Source organism: Haliaeetus albicilla, chromosome 9, assembly GCF_947461875.1.
Source record: "Haliaeetus albicilla chromosome 9, bHalAlb1.1, whole genome shotgun sequence".
NCBI lineage: Eukaryota > Metazoa > Chordata > Aves > Accipitriformes > Accipitridae > Haliaeetus > Haliaeetus albicilla.
The window spans coordinates 3217707-3232865 of NC_091491.1; the positions used below are offsets into that span (position 1 = coordinate 3217707).

The 15159-nt window shown below is 36.8% G+C and overlaps 1 protein-coding gene across 12 annotated transcripts in view; it reads left to right on the top strand.

Moving 5' to 3' along the window:
* Positions 1-15159, top strand: part of BCAS3 (BCAS3 microtubule associated cell migration factor) — a 373998-nt gene that overhangs the window by 165191 nt on the left and 193648 nt on the right. For 11 of the 12 annotated variants that reach the window (XR_011326035.1, XM_069790965.1, XM_069790971.1 and 8 more), the window contains 3 exons: positions 5834-5934; positions 9481-9677; positions 11002-11099. Coding sequence is in view for 11 of the 12 variants with exons in the window: in XM_069790965.1 (XP_069647066.1) it covers positions 5834-5934; positions 9481-9677; positions 11002-11099 (396 nt within the window). In the remaining variant the exon portion in view is untranslated. Of the gene's footprint in view, positions 1-5833; positions 5935-9480; positions 9678-11001; positions 11100-12625; positions 12733-15159 lie in introns of those variants that run through there. The other variant, XM_069790974.1, reaches the window with a different exon arrangement.

Below are 15159 nucleotides of genomic sequence, written 5' to 3' on the forward strand. Positions count from 1 at the left end.
GCAACATGATGTAACTAATGCACCAGTAGTTCCAGAAGTAGCATGAAGTAAATAATTCAAATTGTGGAGCTTAATTTTAAGAGAAGTATTCCTGAAGCTTATTGACAAGCATGTGATTACCTCAGGTCTCTAAACCACCTATGATAATTTTAGATATAACTTAAGAACCACAGAAAAAGCATCAAAATCAGACATTAAGTGTATGATTTCTATGAAACCTAAAAGATACGTAATTTTTATTCTGTGTACCTCTTTGCCATGGATATCACTAGACACTGCGTGTGGACACAGGATAGACTTCAGAGTTAATGAATTACTTAAGAGTACATTGTTTCTGTTTCTACTAGATTTTAGAATCTTATTTCAAATTACAAATTTTGTGTATTCAGTTGAAATAAAGGAAAGCTCTCTGGGTGTCTGCAGTCATGTGTATGGCAGGCAGCACAGAACAAATAGTCTTTATAGTCTGCAAATGCCTTTGCTCTTAATTTGGACAAACATACATCCCTTAGAGAAGAGCACATTGGGAATTTCGTATATAACTCTCAATTAAATTGAATTGTGTAAAGCTTATTTATATAAATGAGAAAATTAAAACCTTTTGGTTCAAGAAGTACACAAAACTAAGTAAAACTAATGATTTATTGTTCACAAATTAAAACCATAAGTGCACACACTACAATTGAGCTGTAGTGTTTCTTTGTTCCAACACTTCTATGCTGCTGAAAGATGACAATTTATAGTCTTTGAATGAATAAAGATTTGTCTTAGGTCTAGGTATTTATTGTATAATTAGCCCATCTATGAACAAAACCACTGTTTGTTAATTCCAATATTCGTCAAGCATGTATATTTGTCTAGGTCTTGCTCACGTGTCAAGAATGCCTATGCAAATTATTTGAGGTTAATAGAAATAGTTGGGTTTCTTTATTTGTCACTAAATATCATGGCAAAATTTCAAAACAATGGGGTTTTTTTCATACTTGGTCATTGAACTGTGGGAATCGGGTCCTGCAGTTCCAGAGGAATACCAGCTCAGCAGTGTTTCAGCCTTTGCTTTGGCCTGTGTTGAAACTTTTGTTTCCACAGTCACTTCTGTGTGGTTTTCCTGGTGTTAACAATTATCACACAAATGATTGAGTTTGTTATGTGGTGGGTTTTTTTCAGACCCTTGCCTTTAATAGTCTTTCTTCGATATGGTAGTAAGATTAATCCTGTAACTGCAGAGAAGGGAGTCTGTAAACTTTAAAAATTTATCTTAGATTATGGGTAAGCACCTGCACCTTTGATTTTGAGGGTAGAAAATGAGACGACAGTGTTCAGGTCATGAAAGAAGATGAACAACAGTTTTCGCTGAGATTTTGTTTTTCCTTAGTTAAATGTGGAGTGGTTCAGTAGAGCTAGTCAGGATGGAGGGACAGGAATATATTCCAGATTTAGAGTTGATGCAGATCACTTTTCACTTGGAGGACAGAGATTAAAGGTGTTACTATTATTTTTGAGCAGCTGAAAGATGGGTTTTGCCCCTTGCCAAATATTTATGGCAAAGCTCTGATTTTTGCTGTAGGTAGCACTCCAGTTTTTAAAAAGTGACCTTGAATGTTTGCTTATGGAGTTCTTTGCATTTCTAAGCAGACTTTAGAAACTCATGTCCTGTTATACTGCATAAACAGAAGTTGTATGTTCTAACTCCCACCTTAGATTTTTATTTTTATTTTTAATAAGCACTCATTTTCTTTGTACTTTTTTAATCCATGGGTAATTGTACAAAATTCTGCATGTTTGTGTATTTCTAGATTAAACAAACTCAGTTGCGTTCTGGTATTTGATATATGTTTGTTCCAGCTGTTCGTGTAAGAATAGCAAAAAGTTAAAAATTGACATAGCTTAGACATAAAGCATTGAATTTATTATTTTAGGAAGGTACAAAACACCTGCAATTGCCAGTAAAATATCTCTGTGCAAGAAGGGCTTCCTTGTTCCTTGTCTATGTGTGTGCCATTTGTGACTTTTTCCCAATGAAAGAGAAATTACAGGAGTGCAAGTAAAAACACTACTTGCTGCAAAGCTTTTGAAGAATTTGAATTTTATTATTTGCTATCCTGCATGATAGTGAAATTCTTTGGAAATTGAAAAAACTCTGTTATAGCATAAGAATAGCTTCACTGAGGTGTAAGAGGCTGCCATAATTTCCAGTGTGAGTTCAGATTTTCGAAGAATTAAGCTGGAAGATAAAAGGTTACTTTTGAGCTCAGATTCTTGGAAATGTCCCTCTGGGCTTAAATTAATCTCGTCTTGGAACTTGATACCAATGCAAGAGGTGTGTGACCCAGAAATGAAGAAAGAATTGTTTTTACATTTTTAGAACATATTTGTTCCTGTAACTTCAAGGCCGTTTTTAACTTGAAAAAAATGACCACATGTGTATCTGTAATAAGCAGTACAGTGATGGCAAATCTCCAGCAAGGATCACTTGTCTTTTAAGGTCATATCTCACAGAACACGGCATGCTCCCACTAAGGGCAGTGGGAGTAGAGCTTGTTTTGCCTGTGGTAAGGCTGGGACCATCATTATGGGATCCTGCTATCAAAACCAGACTCTCTTTAAATGCCTGCTTTTGTGATAGGTGTGGTACATAAATGCTATTTTATTAAATAGCAAAATAAATTACTGAGGTTTGACCTCAGCTAAGGCTTTATCACTGTTGCCCTGCTGGTGAACTCTAAGGCAGAGCTTTTTCATGGAATTCAGCATGTCGTCACTTTTTGGTAGAAAGAGTTAATGCTGCGCTCTAAAGCTCTTCTGAAACGTGTGTTATTGCAAGACCTATGCAAAGCTGTGATTTCTCAGGAAAAGGCATACAGCATAGGACCAAAAATATTCTTAAATTTAAACTTCTTTCTCACTGTAAAGCTGTCTTGAATCTCCAGTAAAATATAAGAGTATTACCCAAGGGAGAAGTACGGTGACAAAGCAGGGTGGATGCTGCTCCCTGGGCTAGCATTTTTGCAGCTAGTCACTGAATAGCAGCTTCTCTAATCTTGACAGCTCTAGTAGTTGCCCGTGGGATAGAAAGAACAAAAAAAATTCAGAACAGTCCATAAAGTTCCTGTTGGTTTGAAAGCAAAAACATCTGCTAGAGTCATGAACAGTTTGTTAGCGGAGTTCAATAACAGGAAAGCCTGCAGTTGATCAGCTGTGCCCTCAGAAACAGGCATTACTGCAGTCGGTAGAATTTATTGTTAGGGGAGTCAGGAGATATGGGGAAGATTAGGGCAACAGCAAAACGTGTCAAAATACTGGGTTTGTTTCATCGGTTTCGAATATAAACTTTACCGGTAAGGAAGAAGTGTGGGCATTATGGTTTCATGTTCAGATATTTACTGTGAATCGTCAGCTGTTTGTAATCCAGGAAGGTATGTGTATTTTCTTAATACAAGTTTGATATGGGCTGGACAGACACATCCGTAAGTCATTGAATTAGATCTGTCATGGTTGTAATGAAGCAGATGAATGTAGTTTCTATATTATCTTGAGAACTGGTGAACATACACTGCTGAATGTCAAGGTGTGTATGTACACATACGTGCAGGCACAAATTGTATTGATTTCAATGAATATGGCAGATGCATAGTATCTCATGGGAAAAACTTGACACTTTGTAAGAGTATGTCCGAATGTATATAGCACTTGGAATAATTCTTTAATAAGTTAGGCCCTGAACTGAATTGGGTATATTGCAGGTTTCAGGATAAGGACTCTCTGCGATACAGAGGTGTTAGAAATGGCTCCATAGCTGAGGTTGGGTTCTGATACCCACTTACACAAACAGGATGAAAATCCCTTTATTTCATATAGTGTATGGATTTATGAAAACCCTGTGCTGTTTATATTATAGAGGCGCCGTTCTGTATTTATGGTTACAATTGTGTCTGCTTTGCCATTATAAACTCCTATTATTAGGGGTTTACAACATGGCTGTAAAAATTTGTAGTGGATGGAAACTTGACACATAAAGGTCAACCCTGTAATAATACAGTTTTTAAAAATCAATTTAAAAAACTTTGAGTCATTTTTAGATTATGTGAATATGAAAAATATTGGTTCTAATTTTAGGATTGTCCGGTATCTTAATGCTATAGCATAAAACTCTCTTGTTTTACCAAAGTAAAAATACCATTGTTGCATTTGCTTTTTTTAATTTGCTTTTGCGGTGTCTGCTCTTCCCTCAAAGCAGGTATGGTTTCTTGGTATTGAATCCAGGCCTCCAACAGGCCCCTGACGGTAAGCAGGTACAAGAAAATGAAAAATACCTGCTGTCTTATTGCCTGGGGTTCTTGCTTGCATTTTGCTTTTTCTAAACTCTTTCAGCTTTCTCAGGTGTGAAGTTTTAGTTAGAGCAACGTAACGCTACCGCCATAGACAGTAAAGTAGCTAGACTGTAAGCTTTGCCAATATGTTTAAATGACTCAAGGACCAGGCATCATGAAATACTAATCTTTACAATAATGTGTGTACGATTCTCTCTCTTTTTTGTGGTAGCATTTGAACACTAAATAGTGATTTTCCCCAAAGTTGTGTGTATATATGGTAATCACTTTAAAAGTGGTTTTGGATACCATGCAGTCTACAGAGCTGAAGAACTTGCATTTTTCTGTTGTAGTGAGTCCATACGAACACAAAACAGTAGTGAATAGAGGAACAAAATTAACTTAGTTTTGTTCTGTGAATTGAGGTTATTTGTTTGTACCAGTCTTTTAAGAATAGTAGAGACTTAGGTATTTAAGCAGTTATAGTAATGTAAGATTTCCATGGTGCTGCAAGAAAAGCTTTGCTGATGAGCACTGTGGACAGATCTGATGTTGAGTCAAACCAAAAATTTACCCAGCCTTGCATCTCTGGTAGCGACTGGAAGCAGATGCTCCAACGCCCAGGAGTTTGGAGGTTATGGGCTTCTTGGAGGTTGTGTCTGGACTGTTATGTTTAATAGCCGCTGATGAATTTGTCCCTCAGCTTGAACTAAGATATGTTTCTAGTTATCAGTGTCACCTGCAGGTGAAAAAAGTGTTTTTCTTATCTGTCCAAAATTATTGTACGGCATTACTATAATGCAATGCAACCCTTGAATACAGAATTTCTGGTATTTTATAGTCCAGTGAAATAATCTCAGTGTTTAGTCTTTGTAGCAAATTAAATATCAAACTCTGCTTTGTTACGGATTCTTAATTAATATATTGTTACTGCTGTAATTAAAAGGTGATACTAAGATGATAATGAAGCCCTTCCAATTAAATTGCAAAAAAGTCAAATCCTAAAATTCAAGTTGTTTGTGAAGCCAGCTTTAAATTAACTACATTAACGTCAAAATGAGAGTGATAAGTCAGTTCCTGAAGTCTGGAAGTACTCTGTGTTCAAAGTCAGTACATGTACCAGTGCCTCAGGATAGCTTTTGTCAGTATGCTTTAGCACAGTTCAAATTCTGAAAAGTTTGTAGAAAAGGCTTACCTCATTGACAGTGGCATATCTCAGTGTTAAATTCCTCAAGGCAGGTGGTTGTCATCTGTATTGTGCTGTTCTGTATGTTCATGAAGTACTTAAGGTTAAAAGAAGAGCCAGTTGGGTTATCGTAGTGGCTGTATGTATACTTTCAAGTCAAAGAGCAGAAATCTTTTCATCACTTTTGATGTCAATATTTGAGCTCTTTCTGTGCTCCAACATATTGTCACGGATTTAGGAAAATATGTGTGTTGCTGTACCAATAAGTTACTGAAAAAAGCTTTTTATAAAAGCATTTAACAGTAAATCTGATTTTTCAGTTTTCTGTTTTTTTCAGTGGTTCCACCAGGGAGCCCTGGACCGATCACTCGACATGAGTCATATGACAGCTTAGCATCTGACCACAGCGGGCAAGAGGATGAAGAGTGGCTTTCACAGGTATGCTTTTTAGGGGCGTTCCAGTTCAGGAGTGAAACAGTAATAGTATCCACCAGAAGTAAAATTCACAACTTTCCTCAAAATAGAAAGTAAGCTTCCAGTAGGCCATGGGTAATGCTGCGTGTAAAACTGACTTCACTCCTGACTCAACGTGGTATGAATTTGATGGTCTTTACATTTTAGCCAATCTATACAAGCTACATTAAAAGCCATGTAAAGCCCCCATCATTACTGGCACAAGTCACATCCTTGGGAAGTTCAGAATGAAGTAGGAAGTTTCAGTGGGCCTGACGTGCTCCTTTTCAGACACGGGTAAAGGAAGTTGGCTTGGCAAAGTGGTGATGCCTTTTCAATTGTGACCTGTGCTGTACTTACTGCATTTTAACATAAAAATGGTAGATTAACTGGTTTACTTCCTTCTTTTTCTGGTTACCAGCTACTGCATTTTCTACTGATAATTCATTTTGAGTTCTGGCTAGATGGAAGTACTATAGTGCTTTAAAATGATCATGCTTAGTGGAATATTTTTATATGAGGTTAAATCTTTGTGGTTTTATCCATTCTTGCTTTGTTTCAGTCGATGAAGCTTCTCTTTAAGAACTCAGTACATACTTGACTATTTGGCTCAAAACATAACTTCAGTTTAAGAATGTAGGTCATGAAAATACACTGAGAATTAGCTCCTGTTAGCAATAAAAGGTTAGAGTGAAATAAAGAAATAAAAATTACAAATGCTCTGGATTTACTAAAGCCATTACAGGGTACCTGATATGTGGAATTCATCCTGACAAATTAGGTGGGTTTCTTTTGGTTTGAGAACAATGTTACGGGAGTGATGCATTAAATGCGTTGCTGGGGTGTATGGCATAAATATGAAATACTCATGAATGAGATTTGCTTCTCCCACTGGTGAATACATCATACACAGCATTTTCCTAAAATGAGAAATTAGGTTTCCACATGTACCGGTCCAGGAGCAGCATTCATTGGGGAATCTATTCATGTGAATCTGCTTACCTGGCCTAAGTTTTCAGATGTTGCTGCACATTGATATATCTTACTTGCTTATGCTGTCTCTAATTTGTCAGAGCACAAAGATGGTGAAACAATCCATGTAGTCAACAGGAATTTTATCACTGAGCTCATTGGGGCCAAGATTTCACCTGTAGTTTTCCACCTATCCTCTCCAGTACTGTTTGGATAGTTTAGCTTATTTTACTGTTCCGATGACTTTCTGGTTTAGTGGGCAACCTCAGAAAAAAGAGAGTAAGGTAAACCTACATTATGGAGATTAGTTTATTACTGATTCTTGGAAAATAGGAAACTCAAAGGAACTTAAGACTGCTTGAACTTCATCACATCTATCCCTCTAGAAGAGTAAATATATTTATAAGAGGAAAAAAAAAAATCCCAAGTGATGTCATAGAACACAAATAATTCAGAGAATGCTTCCGGAATGTTTAATTTTTGCTAAGTGAAGAGAGTGATGATAGCTCTTTTGAGCATGAAGATGCTAGCATTCTCTAAGCAAGCCACTTTAGATTAAGCCTAAAATGCAAGTATGTTTTTCAAAATTAAAGTGTTGTTATCAACAGTAACAGCATGCCGTGAAAAAACACTGCCCTTCACTTCAACTTTTCAATTAGAACAGTGGGTAATGTGTGCTGTCAGTGTGAAGTAGATACAATATGTTTGTCCTGCACACAACAGAGTAGTGAATAGGAACATCTGGCCGTAGCCTCAGTAAAATTGCAAAGGCATCTGTTTACCTCTCGGCTCTGTGACACTGATGGTTTCAAGCTTAAAATATACAGATTACTTTATCTGTGGCCTAATTTACACTGCTACATAAAAGCTACTTGCCTCAGAAACATCTACAGTCAATCTGAGTTACGCTAAGATAAATGCAAAGATGGAAATAGTGCTAAATAGGCTGTGCATTTATCATCTTACGTTAGCTGAGAACGTTAGCCAGTGTTCAAAATTGCTTCTTAAAGAGTTAAGAATCACTACTAGTATACATCTATGTCATATATGTACACAAAAATATATTTCATTAATTTCCTCACTAAATTGCATTTTTGCTGTGAAGCTGATCATTGTTTTAGCAGAATTGATAGGAATTTAATATTCTATTTTTGTCATCTTAAAAGTATGAGTTCACCAGAGCTTAATATTTTCATTCCATATTTCCTGTTTCTGATCTTTAAAGGCTCTTTTTGATTTTTAAAATTGTATCACAGAAGACTTATGCTTTGTTTACCCTATCATTTACAAGGCCCAATTTTCCTGATCATATGCGTTTCCAGCAATGTTACCATCTTAAATGTTCATGGTTGTTTGCATTCCTATAGTTGGCTTATTTAAGAGTTTGCCAGAATTGATACTCACCAGGTTTGTAGTTATCAGTGTGAAAAGACATTTTTAAAATATTTTGGATGCTTCATTTACTGAAATAATTTATTTTTCAAAAGTTCATACCTAGACTCTCTCTGGGAGCCAATACCTAGTGGAAAATATGAATATTTGAAATTGTTGTTTGTTAGACACACCACCTGCATTCTCTGTGCCTTTTGGAAGTAGGCATGGAACTGAGAAGCTTGTGTGTCTATGTGTGTATCTACACCTAGACATACATACAGATACATATCTCATGTATGCCTATTATATAATATATGTGTGGTTGTTCCTTGCAAGCAAACACCCTTACTTCTGTTTTAATTGCTGGAATTTTGGTTAAATGAATATGTATGTGTGTGTAGCTGCCCTTTTACACATCATGTGTTGCACATACATGTTTATATTACAGCTGCATAGTAAGGAGTGTGACCTGGGCTGTTCAGTGTCTCACAGCACACTTCACGTTGCTCTGTTACAAATCTTGTTTTCCAGCAAGATGGTCTCTGCCAGAGGTATCCTCAGATATGCCAATTATGAGTAATTATGAGCTTTGATTTGAAATACAGTTTGCACTATATACATGTGAAGCTGCGCTGTTTAATGTGTGAACTTCTAGAAAGCAGCTGTAACAAAGCTGTAACAGCTTGCTTTTAAAATGTGCATCCATTGACCTGGTCAGTATTGAGGTTATCTGGGGGAGGTAGACTTTTTCAGTTCCTCTGCCTACTCAGTGTAGATGCAGATGGAACTGGGTTCCCCTGTTTGTTGCCACAACAAGAGTAGCTTTTTAGTGTTCAAGTTTATAGCGTGTATTTCTAAATGGCAAGAGGAGCAGTGAACAGGGTCAGGTGAAGTCATAGCCAGGATGGACTGTTGGTCTTCAGAACAGTTTAAAACCTGGGGTGCAGTGTCCCCAAGCTGGCAGTTCAAGGGCTTTCAAGGCTCTGCAAGAAGCTCTTGGCTTTGGCTACAGCATCGCTCTCTAGCAAAGGCGTTCCAAATCTGCCCTTGTTCAGCTTCCTCTGAACTGATGGCACAAAACACTCTTTTTGCCTGGGAACAGCAGGATTCTGGGGGTTCAGTGTATTGAAGGAACCATTCAGTATATTGCAGGTTTTTGTTAAGCATTTCCCCATCTTCCCACAGGTTGAAATAGTGACTCACACAGGGCCTCATCGACGCCTGTGGATGGGCCCACAGTTCCAGTTCAAAACAATCCATCCCTCAGGCCAAACTACTGTCATTTCATCCAGTTCTTCGGTGCTGCAGTCACATGGTCCAAGTGATACCCCGCAGCCTCTTCTGGACTTTGATACAGATGATCTTGATCTTAACAGTCTCAGGTAAAAATAAAATCAATTTCCAAGCTGTTTCACATTTGTTGTGTGAATAACTTGCCTCATGCTTAAATGAGGCCATCTGTGTAGAATGTGTAATAGTTTTCATCAAGCTTGTCCAGATGAAAGTCTTAGAAGAGTGTGTGACTCAACAACAGTAAAAATTCATCCAGGCCAAGCAGCTTAGATTCCTTTCTGCTGCCCCTTCTTGGGTAAATGACAGTGAAAGACAGTACAAAGTCTGGTGGCCTTGCTCAGCATCGTCTTGGCTTTTACGGTTTCTGCATTGCTTAATAAATTCATTTTCTCAGACATGAGTGGGAGCTTTATGTCATAGATTTAGATGCTGACTGTGAAGTGGTCAGCGTGTTGGAACAGTAAGTGAACTTCTGGAATGTTTTTGCCCTCCCTGGTTTTTTTCCCCTTTCTTTGCTTCCTACCTTGTAATTCTTTTATGTATATTTAATTCATCTGGTTTTGGACACTGGCTGATTTGGAATTGAGGGCAGGAGGGGTGGGCTTGGGGAAAGGGAGAGAAAGAAGGAGTGCAAAGGTAAACGTGGGTTTATATGTACTGATAGCTAGTGATTTTGTAGAAGTGCTTTATGCACCATGTGTTTCTGCGTCCTGTCCAGTAACTCTCAAGACTTAACGAGTTTCCATGCTTCTGACTCTGCATGTGATTTGGAGTCCAAAGTTCTGTGGTATGGACTTGGATTGTTTGGGACTCTGAAACTCTTACGAGTAAAACAAGGGAGATGGATAATATGACTAATCCTATTAAAACCAGGCAGATTGTCCTTGGACTGAAAATACATGGTTTTGAAATGTGTGATTTCTCCTTGCATGTAATTACTCCCACAAGTAAGGATATAGCTGTCAAATATGTTATTTTTTTTATTGTATATATCTATATGTAGAAAGAAAGCAGAAATTTTTAAAAAATTAATATAGATACATGTTACAAAAGGAATAGACAATTACAAATGTGTCTCTTCTCCTAAACTGTCAAAGAAAATGCTGCTGTTCTGGAGGGCGTAGAGGCCTTTTAACCAGTTTGGGTAGGGTGAGCTTTTTTTTTTTGAGGCTTTCTGAAAGCTCACATCTGAGACATAGTTTGGGGATACTGCCTTTGTGTAAAGTCTCAATCTCTCTCTGGATGGATTATCCAGATCTTGGCTCTGCAAAGGAAAACAAAAGTTTTCAACAGTTGGCTGACTTAAAAATAAATAGTTGCTTAATTGGTTCAGCTGAATCAGGTTTGTGATTTAATTACAGCCCTCATGAGCAATGATTTTGACACAGGTGGTAACTATAACTTATTATTTAGGATTCAGCCAGTTCGTTCAGAACCTGTTAGCATGCCGGGGTCATCGCGTCCAGTTTCTGATCGCAGAGGAGTTTCAACAGTGATTGATGCTACTTCAGGTAGAAACTTGTTGTTTTCATGTTTTCTTTGATATTCATGGCATTCATCAATCTTGTCTTTTTTTTGTCTGGTAACATGTTTACTAACCATTGCCATGTACTTAAAAGGATATCATGATTTTCAGCTGCACAATGGGGTAAGTGCTGTCTTATACGAATACTTTTTGAAAGCTACTGTAATGACTTTTTTTCCTCTTACCACTCAAATCTGAAGTTACAGCATTGTGGTAAGATATGAACACAATATTTATATTAAGTTTAACATGAGCTATAGAATGCTAAAAACCGCCTAAACTAAAAAGCAGAACATTTGCAATTACTAACACTTGAAATGCTTTTATAAATGAATGCCTAAAGTATAGAATATTACAGTTCCATCTCATTTATAAAATAGCTTTCATTGAAATGTAATCATAAATGTAATTGATTTCTGTGAACAGTCAAGACAACAGGATAGTTTATCTAATGTTTGTGTAATAGGCACATTTTCACTACTCGACTCTAAAAGAGTGTGTAAATTTAATACTACAGTGGTTATGTTAATATCAACATAGTAATATATGTACTATAAAAGTTTTCTTCTTTTTTTCTCAATGGTTGGGTATAGTCCATATAAAGAAAGGTCAGCAGAGCTTTATATTCTAGTACTGCTGTATAGCATCTGAAGGGTCCACACAGCAGGATTTTGTCAAATAAAATCTCTCACAAGTAGAATTATTAAACACACAGCATTAGTCAAACAGTCAAGTCAGAGAGGATTTTAATCTTTAGCGATTTGAAAATCCCTGGAGACTGCTGATTGGATTGAGGTTAAACTGTAAAAAGAGACTGTAACACATACAGAAACTGGTTTCTGAAGGTTGTTTTAAAGAGAGTTGAAATAAAAGCTCCTGTTCCAGACTGTGTTTGCTATTGATATAAATTCCGAGTCCAAGATATTGCGCTTTTTGCCAAATTAATTTATTTGGGTATTACAGGATATTTCTTAGATGTGTTTATAACTGAGTTCAATAATAACTACATTTACTTTGGATATTGAGGATTGTCATTAGAAATTCCATTTTCAAATATTTAGAACTTGTTTAATTCACATTGAGCTTAGGCAAACATCTGATGCTGGTTAGTTAAAGGGAATTTTATTTGTTTTACTACATGACAAAGTAATTTTGAAAACAATTGTTTGATACAGAAGAAAACATAAATGCATCAGTTATGATTTTTTGGACTAGTTCATCTATGCCTATTACCCCTAAAAGGTTGCAAACTTGAATCATAGGAGTGCTTCTGTCTGTGTATCTGACACTTTAGATTCAGAGTGATTAATAGCATAGCTGTTCTTCACTGTCAATGTGACTAGGCCAGCTGATACAGATAGAGATATCTGGGTTATCAGGGTGGGGTTTTTTTCCTCTTCTGTATGAACGGAGCAGTGCCTTTACTTATAGCAGGGATGTGTAATAATTCTGAAATATAACCATTCTGGAACGATAATGCGTTCTAAAACTGTGTTATTCCATCTACAACAGAAACAGTGAACCACATAGAACTGTACCTCTTCTATGCTAAACAGCCTTTCCTGAAGTGTGGATGGGGCCCTAATATGAAATGGCTCATGTGAATGTGATGAAGCTCTATTGGTAATGCCTTTAACATGTGTGTCCATATTAAAATTGCCAAAGTCAATTGTATACATTGTTATGATACTGAAAATATATTTATTGTACAGCAGTGACTCAGTTTTGTTATAACACCTCATAAGTTTCGTATAAACAATACATGGATTTTGTTAGGGACATGCTGATAGCAGTGTTTTATTTAACTTCACTGCCAGACAGTTTGGATTTGAATTGATTTTTGATTCAGGGACTTTACTATCCATTTGCAGTTTTCATATTGCCTGATCCCCATCCTTTCCCATGCAGAAATTATTGGTCCAAAATTAGGGTAGATATGCCAGATTATGTGTGATGGTATAGGGGTGTGAATTCTGCTACAGAGTAACGGAGACACAAGGAAAAAAACATACACTGGTTTTTGAGATCTCGTGCTTTTCTTGTAACAGAGCCCAGCAAAGGGAAGAAAAGTATTTTATGCTTGCTTTCCTCTCTTCCCACCTTTGAGATGTGTAGAAAATTACATTAAGCTCAGCTCTGAATATAAAGGTTTTATTTTAAATGCTCTTCATGTACAACATTGAATTTTTTGTGTTATAGTCCACTACTGTAAGTATTCTCATTTCCTGCTGTTACCAAGGCGTGGCCTAAATGGCTTACATTCTTTATGGAAAACAAATTTATTGGAAAATACGTTTTCAGGTTTGAAGGATTTTTAAGTAGGTCATAAATTTTTACTGCCTAAGCTGAACCAGGAAGTGATTCTTCAGTTATGACCCATGCATTTGAGTCTGTTGCACTTTATGAAGATGCTTATCTGGCTGTTTGATTGCCTGTTGCTTAGAGATACAACCAGCGTGGCGCCTCTTCTTATCTAACTCCATCACTTGTTCTTTCTATCAAAAGATTTCAAGTACATGTTTATCATCTTCCATTATTCTTCTGCCATTCTTGATAGCTTCCTTCCTTCTCCCCCATTGGTGACAACTCTTGCATTTCATAAGAAATTTGTGTAATTTTTTATCATTATTTTCACATGTCTTTAGAACTATGGTATATTAATGACAATATTCTCTCACAAGATCATTTGCAAAAATCTTCATTTAAAAAGAACAGAACTCTAATACTGTTACCAGGAATGAGAATTTGCAATAGCATTTTCAAGGTGGATGGCTGTATCTGTAAAGATTACTTGGATAAATTTAAAAAAATGCATATTTCAATATGGTTATTTCAACTTTACTTAATTCTCCTGAAATATTCTTCTCTGGGTTTTTTTTGTTTTGTTTTTAAATCAGATCTTTAAGAAAAGTTTGCAAAAATGTAGTCACCTAAAGCTACTGGACATTTGTCCCTCAATGCACACATTTTAGTCATATGCATCATAGAGAGAATTATACCCTCAAGGATTAAATGCACTGTAATTCCAGATGCTATTCCAGATTGGCAGTTAGAAATGTTAAAGGGACAACACTGAGTTTAAATCTTTATAAAGCAGGAAGCCTTGAATAATAATGGAGAAAAAGAACCACTACTGTACACATAGTAAATGCACACTGCGTGTAGCAAGCGGGCATGTGTGCTCATGTGTCCATTGTTTCCGAAGAAGTGCTGAGGCTATCAGCTGGTTGCATTGGGTTTAACAAAAGTAGGGTAAGTCTTGGGTTACATTTAAGGCTTTATTAGACACCAGAGATGGAAGAGAAACCTTGCAAGTGCCCTGTCTGCAGGAGGTGCTGCAGCTTAAGGTCACACTCCTTACACAACCAAACCAACCAACGCTGAGACAGAAACCTGTAGTGCAACAAAAAAAAATTTGTTGCTGAATGACCTGGCTCTATTTCAGAAGATCACTCCACAGGCATGACTTGAAAACTTTACATTACCTGTACGCATTGAATGCTGTTCCTTTCTTTGATGTGACAAGCATTAGATACGATTTTTAGCTAGCTGAGGATATCTACAGAATGATGGAGACTCATCTAGAAAATATAAGCGTAGGCTAGACATGTAATTGAGTATTTCCACGTACCTTTCTGAATTTTTATACTATAACCTGTAGATAAATGATGCATGTCATATGTGTTAACATACCTGAAAAATCAAACCTGATAGAACTCTACTAATAATAAATAATGAAGAAATTAAAGGGTGTAGGAAGGTCAGGATATCTGTATCGAACAACAACTCTGAACTTTCAGAAACAGAAAACCTCTAGAGAAAGGATTTTGCAGCAGTTCCTGATCACAGTAAATTTGATCGCACAGCTGCATTGAGTCTGTAAGAGCAAGCGTTTCCCTTAAACTGTAACAAATGTGTTGAAGGGCTCAGGTACTCAGGTATGCTCAGTCATAGCTGCTAATTCAATCCTGCTCAGTTAAAAAAAAAGTGCATGCATCTCTGTGTTTATGAAAAGCCTTGTTTATTCCCTCATGCAAAGAGGTTTT